We start from the raw sequence: 19,903 nt of genomic DNA, 5'->3' as shown, positions 1-19,903 counted from the left end.
ATTTTTTCATGCTTTCAATAAATACATCATTGTACTAATTACCCAATTACTTTTCCGTTTGAGAAAAATTAGTGAGGCAATTATAATAAGGCATCTCACCCTGGCTATGGCCTAGGTTTTGAGCTTAAATGACCATTTTATGCTTATCTTAACAATACTTAACTTTTAATTCGAGACGGGGCCTAAATGCTAGTTACCTTTCTCTCTTGTCTTTCTTTTTTGACTTTTCTCATTCACTGCATGCCACGTGTATTCCACTCACACATAAATACTAAATGGGATAAAATGAATAGAAAATGTAAAAAGGGACGTCACAACTATATACTTTTTGGTGGGTCCTAAGTCTTGACGAATTGGATGTTTAATTTAATTAGCATATCATGAAAACGAAATGTGTTTTCTAATCATTTTTTTCCTCTCTAAACACAAAGTCTGCCCTATGCCGTAAAAGATGATCATAACCATAGAATTATTGTCATGTCACAGAGGACCTGCATTGTGGACAGTAAGCTAAGAGAGGGTCCTTCCCAATCATTTCCTTTTTCTATAAACAGCCAAAGAGATGGGAATGCATGCGAGCTTAATTATTTTCACTGCTATAATAAGCAAAAGAGGTAAAGAGCAAGTTGACATACCTTGTGTACAAGACAAGCACACAACAGTCATGGTCCCTTTCATGGTCTATTAGATCTAAAAGTTTAATAGCATAATTGGGTAAACAAAAAAAATAATGGTGTGATGATTCTTCAATTAGAATCACTCTTCCTCACTTTTTTTGGATGATGGTTTCAAATCCCACAGATTACCTAGTCCATAGAAAAAAGCAGTCAAGATACTGGTTAAGCAAAATGATAATAAAAACACAAAGATAGAACCCATCAAAATATGTCTTTAAAAAAAAGGCTATGAGCATTGAACGTTATTTGTTTAAGAAATCAATGATGTGTCAGCACATCTGTAACATGTTACAATCTTACTTGTTAAAAGCAAATAAGATTCAGAATGGATCCATATTTGAATAAATGATAGATTCAAATGCTAAACGTAATTAATCTGAGTTGCATATTACACTAGCCAGGTTGTTATTTTGAATAATTAATTATGTAGATTTTTGTTTGAATGTGTGGTCTAAATCGAGCCCTCGTTTACCGGCAATTTGATTGATGAAAATTTAAATTTCTGAAGAAATAAACCTAGCTAGTTTTTGGAGCCACCCAAACCCGACTAATTGAGGTCTAATTCAAGGTATAGCCAACGTTTTACCTTCCAAGAAAATGAAAGCTAAACTAGCCAATTCCAGTTAATGAGCATTTAATATTAAGAAGAAAAAAATGGGAGTGCCAAAAGGAATTTATAGAGGCTCAACTTATGTTAATAAACAACTCTACTTTTCTTCAGAATAGTTGTAAATTGTAATGCAAACGCTGCCGGAATATGACATTGTTTCAGGTCCACTGTCTTTATCATTTTGACCTGTCTCTTGTTTTTCATATAGCTATTATTTTTCTTTTTCCTTATACATATACATACACTGCATGTCACACATAATTTGCAGCCTCAAGCAGTAAGCCTTCTCTGTTTTCATAAATAGCAGAGCAGGACAGCCATTACTGAAGAGAAGGAGAGACACTTAATTATATTTGGTTCTCCCTCTCTCTCTCTCTCTCTCTCTCTCTCTCTCTCTCTCTCTCTCTCTCTCTCTCATCAGGCTTGGCTTGTTTTTGTGTTTTTCTTGGTGATTTTTTGAGTAAAGTCCAAATTTAGTTCCTCAAGCTTTCATTAGTGATCATAAAACCAGAGAGTGTGCTTGGATCCAAATTCACTGACACAAGTACATCCAGCTCTCCAGCATTAGCTTGAAGTAACTCAGAAGCAAAAATCACTGCAAACACACGAATACAACCAAAAGCTAAACAGATCCAAAAAGAAGCTTGTTCTTTTCGCAAAGCCAGAGAAACACCTTTACTATATATAACCAATAAGCACTTCTAGTCCCAAACCCAAAAAAGCACTTCTAGTCCCATCAGTTTTTTCATTGCTTTCTCTTTACAATGGACACATTGCAAGGAGGGCAATTTGGGTTGGTTTTGCAGCAAGCCAAAGCCCCACTGATTGTGCCATTGCTGAAGTTTTTGGTGGTTGTGTGCTTGGGCATGTCTGTGATGCTTTTTGTGGAGAAGGTGTACATGGGCATAATAATAATATTTATTAAGCTGTTTAGAAGAAGGCCTGTGAAGCATTGGAAATGGGAGGCCATTAACGATGATGTTGAGCTTGGGAACTCAGCTTACCCTATGGTTCTTGTGCAAATTCCTATGTACAATGAAAGAGAGGTACTTGTTTCTTTTTCCTTTTGAAAAGATAGTTTATTTGTATTTGGAGTTTTTTTGAGAAGTGCATTGTGCTGCTTGATTCAGGTTTATCAGCTTTCTATTGGAGCTGCATGTGGGCTTTCCTGGCCTTCTGATAGGATCATAATTCAAGTTCTTGATGATTCAACAGATCCAACCATTAAGGTTCTTCCTTCAAACTCATTTATTTAATTTAATGATTTCTTTTTTCTTTTCCTTTTGCATATTCTTTAGCCAAAGTTGATAGACCGATATGTCATATTGCTCTGGTAAAGTGTAAATCTGTACTAGGCATTTAAACAAACATGATCAATCTTTGATATTAGTAATTCCATCACGTAATATGTTGGATTGTTTGACAAGAGAATATTTCATATTAATTTATATATTGTTTAAGGTTTTTTGGGTGTCTGTGGGTCAAATCTTATGAAAGTGTTTCAATGATTAATCTATCAAAGAGAAAATATTAGTTTATCAAAGAGAATAAAAAAAGTAATCTTGGTCAACCTCATAGATAAATTTTAACCAATCAAAATCCATTAACTAATGTTTACCAATCCAAACGTGGGCAACGTGCTCTAAATCCATAAAGCAACCCAACCAAACTCAGCCATGCGACTTTGACCTCCTTCTTTAAGCATTCCCTTTCGGGAAAAGAGTCCAAAGCAGCAATTTCCCCATAAAGTCCAAAACTTTCCCAATTCACTCAACAAACCTTTCAATTTCTGATGTGGGTTTTTGGCCTGAAAAAAACTACAGGATTTGGTGGAGCGAGAATGCCAAAGATGGGCAAGCAAAGGAATAAACATAAAGTACGAGATCAGAGACAACAGAAATGGGTACAAAGCAGGGGCTCTCAAAGAAGGCATGAAGCACAGTTATGTCAAACAGTGTGACTATGTTGCCATCTTTGATGCTGACTTCCAACCTGAACCTGATTTTCTCTACCGCACCATTCCATTTCTGGTCCACAACTCTGATATTGCCCTTGTTCAAGCTCGCTGGAAATTTGGTAATCTTATGATTAATCTTGTTTTAATTGTATTTAATTAAATTAAGCTCGTTAGTGCTTTGGTATGGTTTTGGTGACAATGCTTGCTATGAATTATGAATTTATTGGTTTTTAAAGTTAAGTTTCTGGGTCTCTATGCTTCTTTTCTTTAAAAAAGATATAGAAATCTAGAGCGTAGTGCTTAGATACAGGAGAAGTTTTAGTCCACATATGTTAGTTAGCTGTTAGCATAACATCGTAATATATATTTTTTTCTACTTTGATGCATAAGAAACCAAATCCCGATTAATCGAGCACTTAACAATTGCAGGGTTTTCAATTTTATGGATTTTTAATTGTATTTGTTTAGTGAAATAACTTGTGAGAGAGAGGATAAGTCTTTACTGGTTATCCAATAAAGGAAAATAGAGTTGTAAAAACACAGGGGTAAGGGTAAGGGATGATGATGGCTTCTTGGTGGCAATGCAGTAAACTCAGATGAGTGCTTGATGACAAGAATGCAAGAGATGTCACTGGATTACCATTTCACGGTGGAGCAAGAAGTGGGGTCTTCAACTTATGCCTTCTTTGGTTTCAATGGTAATTTTTTTTTTTTTTTTTTGAAAATTACTAACGGTGCTATGTAGAAAAGTTTCAAGTATCCCTAATTAATGATATGACACTGGGAATGTGATGCAGGCACGGCGGGTGTGTGGAGAATTGCAGCGCTCAATGAGGCTGGAGGATGGAAGGACCGCACAACAGTGGAGGATATGGATTTAGCAGTCCGAGCTAGTCTCAGAGGCTGGAAATTTGTATATCTTTCTGACCTTAAGGTAATGAAGTTTGTTAAAACGGTTGTAGTCTTGCAAAATATCAAGAAATCTCGAAAGAAGTTAGCTACCTACGCTTACAAAGAGCTAGAATTAGACATCCTCTGTTATTGAGGTTTCATAAATTACCTCGGAAATAAAATTATGCTGTTTTAGTACAATTCCATTGACATGAGCAAATCCCATATGATGCTTTCTTTGTTTCTGGGAAGAAAAAGGCATGCATGCATGTGTAGTGCACGTACTGTAGATGTAATATGAAAACATGTTGGGAAAACAATGGAAACTTGTTTACTAACCAACCTGAGTAGAGAGCAACCGGTAGTCAACTTTTCATTGGACTTTTCCTCGTTGTGTGATAATTTCAATGTGACCATTTCACATTTGATCCCATATTAATAATTGTCTACATTTCAGGTGAAAAATGAATTGCCAAGTACTTTCAAAGCCTACCGTTATCAGCAGCATCGATGGTCTTGTGGCCCTGCTAATCTCTTTAGAAAGATGGTAATGGAGATTGTGAGAAACAAGGTATTTCCTTACCATATCTATTTTAGTTTTTGCCTAAGTTTATTCCTTCATACTCACTGTTACTTTGCAATATATTGCAGAAGGTGTCCCCGTTGAAGAAGTTTCATGTGATCTACAGCTTTTTCTTTGTTCGCAAAATTGTAGCACATATCGTCACATTTGTCTTCTACTGTGTCATTTTACCAGCAACGGTTTTGGTTCCTGAAGTTCAAGTTCCCATTTGGGGTGCTGTTTACATTCCTTCTACCATTACACTCCTCAATGCTGTTGGAACTCCTAGGTCTCCTACTCTCCCCTTTGTTCTTTTCCTTTTTTAGTGAGCCAGTTTTCTTTTTTCTCTTGTGGTGCGTTGCATTATTAATGGCAAGCTATTTAGCTTTTCAACCCAAAACGCAGTGTTTTCTTGGGGTTTGGGTTTACTGTGGGTAACGTTGTTGTTTCAACCTGTTATAAACTTTAGCAAACCTGCAGAACTTCTAGCTCTGCATTGACAGATATGCAAATGTTTTCCTTTGTATTTACTTATTCATTGCTAATGCTTTCGAGGTCATATTTACAGATCACTCCACCTATTGATTTTCTGGATCCTCTTTGAGAATGTCATGTCTCTGCACCGGACTAAGGCAACATTTATAGGTCTTTTTGAAGCAGGGAGAGTAAATGAATGGGTCGTCACTGAGAAACTGGGAGATGCTCTCAAGACAAAATTAGGTGCAAAAGCTCCCAGGAAACCTCGATTAAGAATTGGAGAAAGGTATAAATCTATGCATTTGGTTTCTGTTCTGTTTATAGAATTCCTTTAAAATGAATAACTTTTCAATTTGTTTTGATAGCATTTGATGCCACAAGATCTTGTCAAATGTAAGAATGTGAAGTTTACATTTTCTTTTCTTGTGATTACTAATAAACAGACTACATATGCTTGAGCTCATTGTTGGATTCTACCTCTTCTTCTGCGGCTGCTATGACCTTGCCTTTGGAAAGAACGGCTACTTTATCTACCTATTCATCCAATCTGTTGCATTCTTCATTGCGGGGGTTGGTTATGTTGGCACCTTTGTCCCCAACTCATAGCCGTACACATTGTTTCAAGAATTCATTCATCAACATCCCTTCTGTCAAGGAAAGATGAAATTATTATTTATTTTCGTCCTGGAGTTATAGCTGTTTTAGATTGTTTATAGGTCATTCTTTTCTGATGAGCGATGGTTCAAATTGAGTTATTTCTTTGTGGATAGTCTAGGAAAATGCAAGGATGAGAGTGCAGGGCCGGTAAGTTACATGGCATTGGAACTGCCTTTGTACCGTAAAAAGAACCACCGACAAGCAGCAATATGGATTTTGCCTCGAGAATTATGTAATTGAAGGGCTGCTGATTTGTAATAACAAATTATATAGGATTTTGCTTGGGAATAATGAAGCTGGTATCAAGATGCAGAAATAGAAATTTAAAAACAAGAAGCTCTTTCTCCACATGTTTACATTTAAAACTACGTTTCAACTATAGAGAACACTAGTTTTTAATAGTCAACAACTGGATTAATTCATGAAATAAAAAAATCAGCAAAAAGATTGAGAACAGTAAAAGCAAACTTAGCCAGGGAGTGACTGACATAGGGTAGGTGTAGGGCTGCAGGAATGTCAGCGAAATCTTTGTAAAGTCACCCACTTGCAATCCATGTGGTCCCATATCTTCTCTCTCATTTACTTTTGACTATTAGACTTATTGTTTCTCTCTTTCTCTTTGCTACAACAACTTGTTTGTCCCTCTTTTTAAAATTTATTTTTTGGGGTCAAATTCTCCCTCTAATGACATCTTCTATTATCTTCGGAGGGCAACTTGATAACATCTTCTCCTTTTCTTTTGTCAACAACAAGTATTATTCTCATTCGCTCTCATTTTTCTTTCTTCTAAGAAAAACTCTAGCCGCATCCTGGTCCATTTTCTCCTTGCCGACAACCAACCACAAGGAAGCTAAGGGGGGAGGTGGCCACTGCCGCTCCTCCCCTTTGCCCATATTCCCCTTCCTCTCCTCATCTCCCCTTCTTTTTCTCCCATCTTTTCCCTTCCTCTTATCCCCTCTTCTCCTCCCCTTCCCCTCCTCAGATAGTCTAGATCTGTTTGGATCTAGGTTTGTTTGCCTATTTGTTTTATTTGGTTATTTTTGCAGTGTTCTAGGTGACTGGTGTTGTCTTCGTCTCGACAGCGGAAACAGTAGTGACATTGGATTATGTCTTTCCTCGGGAGAGTTATGATACCTGGAGGTTGATGTTTTAACGGCGGCTATAGTAGCGACGTTGATGGTTGTTGTTGGGATGTGGTGCTCTTCTCTACTCTGCACTGATCGAAGAACTATGCTTGGTCATAGGAGGTTTTCTTTGTCAGGTTATGAGTTGAAGTGGAGTGCTTCTTAGGAGTCCTTTTATTGTTGTTTCTGTGTTCCTCCTCCGTGTTCTCTCCTGGTATCTACTATGGTATGCCTTATAGTTTGTGTGGTTGTCAAATGACTATGATTTTGCTCATAAAAGGCTTCTTTTGACAATTGGGATGTTCTGCGGTCTTCTCATGTGGGTTTACTATTTGGGGTTTTTGCGGCCCTTTCATGTCGGTCTACTATGTTGGTCTCTAGTTGCGGTTCTCGTCAGAGGTCTTTGTGTTAGTTTCATTTTTGATTTGTTCTTTTATTGTAATGGTCCAAAAATGACCTGAATCAGACTCTCTTGTTAGTGCATGACATATGTGGTACTCTTTCCTCTCCTAGGGTTTGTCCCATGAGGTTGTCCTATGAAGGTTTTAACGAGGCCATTGTATCATGTCGCTCTTTGTACCTCTTTGGTTCTATGAATGAATTCTCTTTTTTTTAAAAAAAATATTATTCTCATTCACTCCTTTGCTATATATCTTCAATTATATTTTAAATTTAAAACTGAGTATTCTAGGGTTTAATTAGGAATAGATTTTAATTTTGTTGAAATTAATTAGGACTTTGATTAGGGATTAATTTTTCTAGGGCTTTGATTTGGAATTTGGTTACAATTGAGTATTCTATGGTTTAATTAGGGATGAATTATAATTTTTGATTTCGTATTGTTGAGATGCTATTATGAGAATTTGTTTGATTTTTTGTTGGTATGTTTGATTAAAATTCTTTCTACATATTTATTCATAGGCTATCCTTTATTACGTTGGATCACAATCGGAATCCCAAGAGAACAAAGAATTTGTTATCTTTTTTTTTAAGAAAAAGAATGATGGGTCATCATATGGTACATTGACTGCTAGCACTTCCTTATCTACTCCAATATGCGATGAGCAAAATCTTCCCGAGTCTCCCATTGTCAAGCCTCTAGTTGAAAGAGTTGAATCTTAAAGAGTAGATGATGATCATGATTTTAATATTAATTAACTTGAGCGTGATCCAGGATTAAGTCATCTAATATGCAAATATCCGGTGAATGAACAAGATAATGTGCGACGAGCATATTATCTATCCTGCTGATTTCCTTGTAATTCCTTCAAGTCATTCTATATTGAGCATATATGTAAACTTGCCGAGAAATTCTATCCTGCTGATTTCCCTCCACATTAGTTGAAAGCTTTAGAAATCGAACTTGTGTATTTTCAAAATGATATACATCACCTTCCTTGCTTTAAGGAAACCACTACTCTTCCTCAGTTATGTCAACAATTGGTGGAAACAAGTTTGGCAGAAAACTACATTTTTCTTGACAGGTTGATTCGGTTAGTGTTGACTCTTCCTGTTTCTATAGCAACAACAGAATGAGCTTTCATGTATGAGAATTATTAAGAATTGACTTCGAAGCACCATAGCTGATAAATTTCTTGCTGATTGTACGATCCGTCACATTGAAAGAGAGTTTGCTAATAATATCGACAATGCATCGATAATTAAGGAATTTAAGAGTTCCAAGCCTCGCCGGGTTAGATTTTAGATTTAAATAGTGTTGTTTATACTGCATTGCATTTACTTTTGGTCTTAGTTTTAGATTTTGTATTTGTTGAACTTTTATTTATGGATAGAGATGCATTTGAAGGTAAGGCTCATTATGTCCCCCCTGACTAGGTGTATCTTTTTGTGTTTGTTAATGAAATTCACTCATACCGTCGAGTTTAGTATGTAAGTTTTGCCCAACCGACTTTTGAATCCTACAAATATAATCATCCCACCATTTGTCGGCTTTATCTTCTATCACATGAGTTGCCAATCGGACTCAATACGCTGGTAGAGCATTCCAAACTATGTTGATCAAATTTAAAGATATTGTTTGTTATGTAATTTTCAATTACTACTTAACTTGTATTAGTATGAAATTTTGTGATTGGCATTCCCTAGACTTCAGTATAGGCTAGTATAGGTGGTAAACGTGCTGTGATAAAATTCGAAGGCAATATTGACGCTCGCAGGATTGATACAGCTTATCAATCCCTGAATCGAAGGCAGTTATTTCACTCAACGTGTTATGAGGTAATATCATCATTCAATCATGCATTTTGATTGTGCTAATTTTATAATTGTTTTCAAATCAAGGATTTGTTTATTTAGAAAACCACTATAAAAAGGAAGCTTGTGCTTCATCTTCCACACCACTTTCAACTTTAGTTTTCTAGTTCCTAAAAAGTCAAACAAAGTTGCTATTCTTTACTTCTTAAGCTAAATCATCATGTGTAAGATTAGCTTGGTGATATATCAATTAGCGTTTCATTCATTTGCTTATTTTAGTGGCTCATAAGGTTGAGTGCAGAATGAGTGTAGTGACGCATCCTTCAGCGAGTTTGAATTTGATCGAGACTAGTATCAAATTCAACATAAGGAGAGAAAGAAGTACATCCCACGAGAAGTTGAGGCTTGAGATCGATCTCAGATCGTGCGGCGGAGGGGCGTGAGGAAAGCCACCTCCACCGTGATCGCCGACCCCAAAGAAGAAGCTTGCACCATGACCGCCGTTGACTTGGAGACTGTCAGCACAATAGCAGGAGTAGAATCATTGAAATCACCATATCAAGGCAAACACTAGAAAGGTAGACGCACCGATGAGCAAGAGAACGACAAAAACCAATGCCCTAGATCTAAGAGAGACAACAACGAGGCCAGCACCCCAAAGTCGATGACAGGACCCGCCCCGAATTCCTCAGAATCCGTGATGAATCCTTTGGTTTTTCTGACATCCACCCGATGCCGGGCCCACTTACTAACAACATCCTCTTCTCCAAAAACTAAGGAAAAGAGGGTCGAGGCAGAGTCTCCCTTGAAAAACGGACTTTTCCCAAATTTCCAACTTGTCAAAATACAGAAATAATAAAATTTCAACTGGCAGTACGCACAAAGTACAAGCACCAGGTTTACAGAACAAGCTAGAATGAATCATTGATCCAAACGGGTTTCAAACCCGTCATAACCACCAACACATTTTAACCACAACAATTCAGTAAAACTAAAATATAAACAAGCATTTAATCTCTCCACGACTGGGCTTCAAGCCCATCGACATATTCGAAACCAAACTCAATGAGAGTAATAGTTTAATTCGCGGCTGCACCTAGGTGAAACCCCAGGCTACCTACGTACCCCATGGTGAGGGATCAAGCCACATGTAGTTCTTCAATCAATAATCATGAACCAGATAATATACAATTATTTTAAGTAATACCAACAAGTTAATTCTAGAATCATCCTTTCCCTTTAAGTAAAATCACAATATCTCAACTCCTGAACACCACTCCATTATTCTTTACTCATTCCATTCTTAAGACTCATAACTTAGCGACCCTTTCCTATGACAATTCACATATGCTAAGCATAATTCTTTTAAACGTTAATCTTTTCCCGACATAGTATAATAATCATTTTCCCTCCCCCTGTTACTATACTACACTTGGGAGAGTCCAATGCCACGCATAGTAAAGTAGTAGTAACCAAAGCATCCGGATCCTTTACCACAAGCTGGAAAAATCCAATGCCACGTGTGGTAAAGTAACCAGTATCCAAGTGAGCACACACGCAGGAAAATCCAACGCCATGTGTGGCCCAACCAAACCATGTCCTACGCGTGCAGACTGCTTTACCACACGCCGGAAAATTCAACACCACGTGTGATAAAGTACTAACATGACCAAGTGAGCCCACACGCCGGAAAATCCAACGCCACGTGTGATAAAGTACCTAATATCTAAGGGAGCCCACACGTCGAAAAATCTAACGCCACATGTGGGTAAAGTAACCAGGAAAGGTACATATCTTGATGCAAAATTCCAATTTCCAAAATAAATCGTTTCCATATAGCATAAATATATATAATAAAATAACACCCATACTTCCTTTTTGAAAACCATAATAAAACCATAATTAAGAAAGACACCAAAACTAAATAAGCCCATTCGATTTTATTAATATTCAAAACACTTTTCATATACTTAGGGAAATAAAACAACCTCTAAAAATCCCATAAGACAAGATAATAAAATCCAAAACACCATATTTAAAATTCCCAAAGCTGTAGCCCATCAATAAATACACACCAATTCCGAAAATCTCAAAGATATTGAAATTCAAAGTCTAATAACAACATAAACTAATGCACCAAAACAAAAATCCATATCATACCCAAAGTCACCATAATCCTTTATAAATAATATTAATAGCACTAATAATAATAGTACTAATAATAAGCATTCCCAAAGTTCCTATAATCACGTATTCCATCCTAAAAATTCACTAGTTTGAATTAGATCACCCATAACTTTCAACATCCGTTCTCAAATCAATTCCACACACGTATAATATACCACTTTGAAATTTGTGTCGAACCTCGTGTGAGTCCAACACCTGGCAAGTGTCGAGATGAATGACTAAACTACCATTTTTGCCGTAATTCAAAAACTGCTTTAGGATTTGACTTCTACCGAAAAATCGGTAGAGTCTCCCTTGAACATGCTCATTTCCAATAAATTTCCACCCGCAGAAAACACAAGTATATAATCCCAATCATTCAGCATACAAGAATTTCGTCCATACGCAATTCAACAATGATTCAAATGGAACTCATGCCCGTACAACATAATCAAAACACTGACATTCACCTTGTTATAAACGAGAATTAAAAGTAATCCAAACTTTGCTTCATTACAATAGGTTTCGAACTAAACCAATTCAAAGCAAAATCCAACAGTTTATTTTGCGGCCGCACTTAGGTTATCCTAGGTTGTCTACGTACCCTTACCGAGGGATCAAGCCACACATATTTCTTTCACATGTGAAAACAAATTCATCACTTAAGAAAATAGTTGTGAATTTCATAAAATCCTTAAAACTTAGAAAACTCTCAATCCTTATCTCATAAATCGAAAAACATGTCTTAACCCTTCCACCCATAAGTACCAAGATAGAATCATCAATTGTTTTTAGTTTAAAACATCTCAAAACTCAGTTACTCTCCACCCAAGTGTACCCCATTCATAAATCGTCAATTCCACTAATATTCCGTCAATTCTAATAATATTCCGTCAATTCCAAGTACCATGTATGTTACAACCTTGCAGAACTCGGGGGACACCCGATCAGCTCGAGAACGCACATCCTCGCAGAACTCGTGGAATGTGTAGTCAGCACGAGAATGCACATCCTCGCAGAACTCGGGGGATATTTAGTTAGCTCGAGAATGCATATCCTCGCACCACACTTTTCAGGCGTCCCCGAGACTCGTGGGGCATTATCATAAATGACTAAACCCATTTATGCAAGAAATTTCATATTTGAAGAGCGAAGTATACTTTAAAACAAATGTCCACTTATTTCCCAATAATCAAAGCCGAGTTCCAAGACTCACTTTCACAACCTATCATTCAAGTATCCCATACTCATATATCCCATAACTTCCAATATTCCATATACTTCAAATATCAAAATAATATCCAAGAATACCATAAAATACTATAAAATAATCTCATAATCCCGACATAATCAAAATAACTCACACAACTGTCAACCCTCGTTTATAAGATCGTTTTAGTACTTCTTGATGGATGAAACTAACTCGGAAGACTCTCGGTCAACTGAGGGGTCAAACTTCTCATAATGGTCAACTGGGCTTGCGGGGCCCATGACCTCCGATTTTCGATCTGAAAGTTCCTACGGGTTCAACAAAGTTTACTAAACACGTCCTACAAGTTTGGTCCAGATCGAGCGGTCGGATCGCTTGCCATCGCACAATCGGATGGTCACCGTTTTACGCAAACTTTGAGTCATTGAATCGGAGCATTCAAGACTCCGAGTCTCATTTCGTGAATTCCTAAATGATCCTAGAGGTACCTAGATCAACATATTTGGAAATGGAGTCGATCCAATGGTCCGAACATATCAAACCCGGATAACGCCTAATATGCATAAATCCGATTGACCGCCAAATGATAACCAAAATCAAATCCGAGCATACCATCGTGCTCGGGATGACGTGGGGATCATTTTGGGACCAAATGGTGTTGCTTCGATTCAGCTGCATCCTCAACTTGTGATACTCGCAAGTGCACGAGCCGTTTGGTAGTATAGCATATGTAAGTGCGAGGTCGATCCCACGAGGATTGGTGATTGAATGATCCAATTCATTTCCCCTACATAAAACAGAAATGAAAAAGAAAATAAATAAAACAAGAAAAAAGGAAATAACTCAAGCAAATAAGTTCCCAAGTTCAATTAGATTAATGGATTGATTCTAGCTAAAGTATGATTAAGCCATGGTGTGTGGTCATAACCTTGTGTTCCTAATTCCCTAATTTGATCATTTGTTGTCTAACCTAAAATTAAGCATTAGGAGCCCATTAAGCATAGAAGAACATTTTAAACAACCAAGTATGTATCTAATCCCTGTTGTCGAATGTCCATACATACTCTTCCTATCCATAGTTCAATTCGAATTAAAGCATGGTGTCTACTCTTAATTCAAACCAAGATAGCTAACATGCAAGCCTAAATGGTGATCAATCATTCAAACTAGCATATTAACTTATAAGCATAATGAATAAGAACAAAAACCATAATTGAAACTTGGAAACTAATTAAACTTGAATACTTAAGAAAGAATGTACATTACAAATAAAAGTAAAGTGGAACTAAGAAAACTTGAAGGAAAATTTAGTAAAATCATTTTGTTACAACAATTGACAACTTGAAAGGAACTAAGAGAATTTGAGGGAGAGAAGGGAAGGGAGCTCTAGAGAAGTGTTTGAGAGCTCCCCCCCTTGGGGTGTGTTTTGAAGCTTGAAGGCTTCTCTATTTATAGGGCTAAGAGGGAGGAACATCATGATGAACTCCCACACCATCCTTCATCTTTTGCTGCACCTCAAGCTTTCATAACATGGGTTCAAAGGTGGTCAGATGTGGCTGCCCTTTGCTGCCAACCCATGTGATTGCCTTTTGCTGCCAACCCATGTGGTTGCCTTTTGGTTGCTGAAAAACGAGTTTTCTGAACCAGTCTTGGTGTAGGAAGGCCAGAGGTTTCAAAACGTATCCAATGGGGCTCAAATTTGGATATGTTATACTAGACACCCATGGGAACAACTTCTATGAAGAAAGTATTCTCATCGGAGCAGTAGAAGTGTGCGTTTTGGGCCTTGCAAGTTGGCTGCCGAACAGTGACTGGAATTGACTTCATTTCATTTATGCTTTACATCCATGCACATGCTTTCTCTTTAATAGCTCCATCATGTACCAACTTGATCCTTTAGACTTTCATAGCTGGAATGCCTCCCCACTTCACTCATTATGTTGGATCCAAAGTCAGTTGCAGCATGGGTGAGGCACATGACTTAAAGGAGGAGACAAGGCTCAAAGCTGGCAGCTGCAAATCCTCCTGAGCATGGTTCAGTGTTGGACGGGCTGAGGACTCTAGATATGTTCCATTGGGCTGAAATTTGGATATGTTATACTAGACACCCAATTGAACAACTTCTATGAAGAATGTCTCCTCATCCGAGTTGTGCAGATTGCTGAAATGAGACCTGCAAGGTGACTTACGAAACTGGACTGACAAGAAGTGTGGCCCAACTTTGGTTTTGTCTTTAAGCTCTTGCTCTTATCCCAATCAGCCCTTAACATGCATGGATTGCATCAAATGTGATCTCTTGCTATCTTAACCTACAAAACACACAAACAGAGGTAAGTGACTCAAAATAAAGAGAAACTAAGCAAAATCACTAAGTAAAGAAGGCAAGCAAGTGTATGAAATTATGGACTTATCAAAACAGAAAATGGATTAAAAGCACAAGTTTAACTCAATAACATAACCAAATCATAAGCTAGAAGGGTACAAAATGATATACAATTATGAACCGATCAAATGGATCACCCAAACATACTGCCGATGTCTTGAGAAAATTTCGGTGAACGGAAAATTCTTGAAACACCCATCAATACATATACCAACGTAATCAAGACAATGAGTGGAGCAACTTTTGTTCTTAGACCATGGCCGAAAAGTGATCAAAACTGGTCGAAAACCGGCCAAAACTTTGAGTTGTAAAACGAGTTTCAAAACTTCAAAATCAATCCTAACTAACTCAACCATCAACTAGAGCACGTTGAAAGGATGAGAAAGCATACCTGGATTGACAAATTTGATAGTCGAAATCGTCGAAATCGACAACGAAAAATTTAGGTAAAATTCGACGGGTTTTCGCGTTTTCTGGTGGCTGTGGTGGTGGGTTTCGATGGAGGTAGGGTGAGTCGGGAAGAGGAAGCTGAGCCGGTAGTTTTGGTACCAGTCTCGTGGCTGGTAGCCAGATGTGGTGGTGGCCGGCCAAAACGTGGCCGACTGGAGGTGCTGCTCGCGAGAGAGAGAGGGAGCTGTGCAGATTTTTAAAAATCTTACTTTAAAATATTTACAGTTGTGCCATTGCACTTCCGTTGTCGTAACTTCTTCGTTAAAACTCCGATTTGAGTCCACTACGTGTCTACAAACTCGTATCAACGCGCTCTACACAATGGTGACTATCGTGACCTTAATCCGATGGCAAAATTGTAATTTCTCAAGTAAATAAATCAAATATTTTATATAGATTAAATAAATGGTTAAAATTAGGTTGGGATGTTGCACTTATTATTCACTTTCAAAGACAACCTTTTAAAATATGCATCAATATCCAATGTACCCATTACCAAACAAACGAGTTTCCCACCAATATACTACTACACCTAATATCACAACATCAAAGCAAGTCCAAGTTTTCAACAATACGCCATAACCACCATTCAAAATCCCACGTATTTATCATTGGTGAACAATTCCAGTAATACTATTTGGTATTGTAAGGCCACAATCAAAACATACACCTAAGCTCATAATTCCCAGAAACTCACAACCTTGGAAAGGTCCTAAAGCCATTCTAGTACCTTCTTAAACAATGAGACGGTCTCAAATGAGACGGTCTCAAAAGACACGTGGTCAATAGTTAGTCAAACTTCTCATTTTTGGTCAATCCCCATAACCTCAGATTTTTGATCCGAATGTTCCTAAAGGCCCCACAAGGTCTCCACAACATGTCCCGAGAGTTTGGTCTTGATTGAGCGGTTGGATCGCTCTCGATTGCACGATCGGACGGTAACCGGTTTACTTAACCCTAGACTCATTGGTTCGGAGTATCCGGGACTCCGATTCTCGATTAGCCAGTTGCCGATCCAAAGGTCTAAACATATCGAACCCGGATATCGCCTATTATGCGTAAATCCAATCGATCATCAAACAATAACCAATTTCAAATCCGAGCATACCGTCGTGCTCGAGATGACATGGGGAACATTTTAAAACAAAATGGGCCACCACCCCATGGCCTACGTGCCGTCGTGCTTGGCAACTAGAAAATTCTCAAAACACCCAACAATACCTTTTCCTACGTGATCAGAACAACTAGGGGAGTAACCTTTGTTCTTGGACCGTGGCCAAAAAGTGGCTGGAGCTTGCTGGAAAATCAAGCCAAAAATCGGTCAAAACTTTGATCCTAAATTGAGCTTCAAAACTTCAAAATTGATCTTAACCAACCCAACCATCAGCTAGATCACGTTGAATAGGTGAAGAAACATACATGGATCGACAAATTGCATCGCCGGAGTCGTTGGAAAATTTCAAGAAAATTGGAGCTTTCTCGAGCTCTCGTCGGAGAAGGGGTGGGATAGAGAGAAGGGGCCGAGCTGGTTCTAATGGAGGTGGTTTCTTAGCCGGAGATGGTCGGAGAAGAGAGATATTGCCGATCAAAGGACTGACACTGTTTCGTCGTGAGGGGAGGAGGGAAAGTCTGGGGAGGGGAGAGAGAGAGAGAGAGAGAGAGAGAGAGAGAGAGGCTGATCTGGGTTTTTAAAATTCTAACTTTGAAATATTTACGGTTGTGCCACTGCACGTCTGTTGACCATAACTTCTTCGTTAATACTCCGATTTGAGCCCACTATGTGTCTACGAACTCGTATCGGCGTGCTCTACGCAACGGTACCTCACAAATCCCAAAAATAATTACTGATCTAAGAGTGATTAACGTGAACTTTTCCCAAGGGCAAAATGGTAATTTCACAACTAAATAAATTAAATAGATTAAATAAATGGTTAAAATTGGGTCGTGGTGTCACAGTCGAAGCGAGGAGTGACGGCAACGAATCGATGTGGAAGAAAAATGACTCGATATTGTCAAGTCGAGGAGGCTAACGATGGCTGAACGTGGATGAGAACGAGCAATGTTAGGCTGAGAAGGGAATGGCAACTGAACATGAAAAACCTTAACCCTAATATTTGATGCACGTCTTTTCTAACATTCAATATGTTACTAACCTGAGTGTAGTACGAAAATGCTATATGTAAATAAGTAATTGCATGTTTTATTAAAGAAATTCATGTTGCATTATTCATCAATGTAATAGTACTCTTGTGATCTAATAGATCTACTTTTAAATTTTAAAACAATTCCGTCGTACTAAAATCAATAATAAGTTCCATAAATATAATATAAACTCTGTTCAAATCAGAATAAATTCAAAATATAATGAAATATAAAAGGGTATCAAGATGCAATACTATAGTGTCTTAAGTTGTTTAATTTTAAGAATATCTTTGTCCTTATAAGCACATAGGTTACATTAAAACTTGTTAGTTGTATTATTATATACTTTTTACAGTTGTAATCTATTAATTTTCTTAATGGAAAATGTATATAAAGATCCATTGTTTTTGTATTTTTTTAATCACTACATTGGTTCGATTCGTTGTAAGATGTAGTCATAATTTACACAATCTTGGGACTTATTATATGACACAAATGTAGCAAATTATTATTCAATTATTTTGTTAAAATGGACTTGCTAGAAATATAGAATACTATTACATCTTGGTGCCATAAATTTTAAATTTTTTATTTAAGAAAAATTGTAGTTGGGGCACATGTCTTGCTTTATAAAAATAAAATGAACAATTATGAAAGAGTGTTAATCAATTTACAAGATATTGTTTGTTCGTCATTTTTCAAACAAATAACCAGGGTAATAAAGCATCAAAATTCATCTTACGAATTAATTTTTATTTATGCATACGATGAAGCAAACAACAGCTAGTGTAACTTTGTGCAAGTATTTTCGAAGGCCGCGCTAGTGTAAGTAATTATTGTTGTCGTGAACTTGTATATATAGGCAAAACATGCTATGGTCTACAACTCTTCTCTTTTGTTTAAACCCAATGTCGACAATTCTAGAGTTTTGACAAAGAGTGCACAAATTTGGAGCCGATGTGTTGCTATTGGAGTTTCTCCCACATCTTCTATCGCATTTCCAACTTTGGAGACATCATATTCAAGGACCTTGGATGAATGTAAAAAATATCTCCACTGAGTGCGCTCGGCAAGTTGGGCAAATATTTTCGAAGGCGGGGCTAGTGTAACTAATGTTTGTTGCGATGAACTTGTACATGTAGGCAAAACATGTCATGCATATTTCGAAGGTTAGGTATTCCTAATATATGCCTACTTGGACCCCCAACATAGAGCGTATATCACACATGCAATCCGTCTGTGGTGAAGTGTGAATAAACTCTGTTTTATAAAAAAGAAACCGAAGTCTCTCTCTTGTGGTTGTCGCAAAACGCAAACCCTTCCCTCTCTCGGTCAGCTCAATCACCTGCGCCCACGATCTATTTGGCTCTCTCTCTTTTGTCAAAACACAGAACGCTCTCTTCTCTCGACGAAACTCAACACACCAGTAGATTGTTGCTCAAACCATAAACAGCCTTTCTTTGAAACTTCAATCCGTGAGTCTCCAAACCGATCTGGTCATTTTTGTTTTCTTTTTGTTTCGGAGACCTAACTCATATTGGTCGCAGATTACTGCCATCTGATAGATCTGAGGAGAAAAATTGTTCAAGGAGCAGATCCGTTAGGAAAATGAGCGAGACATCTCCCAGTGTGCGAGATAGGAATCTGGAAGGTATAAACGCTTGTCCTTGCGCTTCGCACTTTGAGGATTGGACATGAGACATAATCTGGTTCATGAAAAACATATCTGAGTAATAGTCAGTTCTGGCATGTGTAGGAACCCCAATGTGGCCTCGATGCAAAGGTAGCAGCTAGGAACAACTCTGATGTCCATATGAAAGGAAGATAACCAACCGAGTTTGCTTAGGGTCTTGATCTGTATGGAGATTTGTTCTTTGTCTCTACAAGTACTGATATTGATGTGCACTGTGTAGGAAAAAGGGTAGATCTAGGAGAGGTGCAAGGGCAAGGCGGGGAACACACAAACTCAGAGGACAATGCAGCAAACAAAAAAAACAAAAAACAAAAAACAAAAACAAAAACAAAACTTCGAGGATCCCAGATCAGGCATCTGGCATGTATAATTTCGAATTCCGTAAACTTGCTGCTGGGTGCATGATTCCAGTATAGGAATAGCTGCCTTTGATGTTCATGTAGACTTGCTATTGGGTGCATGATTCCAGTTGCTGTTGGGTGCATGATTCCAGTGTAGGATTATCTGCGTATATTTGTTTCTGTGTTGTTGATTGTTGTCCTGCATTGAACCAAATAGTAAAGAGTTTAGAAAAAGAAAAAGAAAAAGAAAATAATAATAATAATAAGTAAAGAGGTTAGAAAAATTGGGTTGCCTCCCAATAAGCGCTTCATTTTAAGTCCGTAGCTAGACGTTGCAGAAGCCTGGTGG

General features: G+C 37.7%; 1 protein-coding gene across 1 annotated transcript; it reads left to right on the top strand.

Annotated features, from left to right (window-relative positions):
• The first annotated feature begins 1,587 nt into the window (after nt 1–1,587).
• On the top strand, nt 1,588–6,409 carry LOC110763280 (glucomannan 4-beta-mannosyltransferase 9-like). The gene is made up of 9 exons (XM_088247740.1): nt 1,588–2,333; nt 2,418–2,516; nt 3,111–3,363; nt 3,832–3,942; nt 4,042–4,178; nt 4,593–4,706; nt 4,787–4,986; nt 5,266–5,460; nt 5,618–6,409. Exons 1-9 carry the CDS (start codon nt 2,052–2,054, stop codon nt 5,778–5,780), a joined length of 1,554 nt encoding a protein of 517 aa, XP_088103866.1. The 5' UTR covers nt 1,588–2,051; the 3' UTR covers nt 5,781–6,409.
• Nucleotides 6,410–19,903: the final 13,494 nt, after the last annotated feature.

This window comes from Prunus avium, chromosome 2 (genome assembly GCF_965620075.1).
Source record: "Prunus avium chromosome 2, drPruAviu1.hap1.1, whole genome shotgun sequence".
In the NCBI taxonomy this organism is placed as follows: domain Eukaryota; kingdom Viridiplantae; phylum Streptophyta; class Magnoliopsida; order Rosales; family Rosaceae; genus Prunus; species Prunus avium.
Note: the sequence above shows the minus strand (reverse complement) of the source record. Positions and strands in the feature narration are given on the sequence as shown.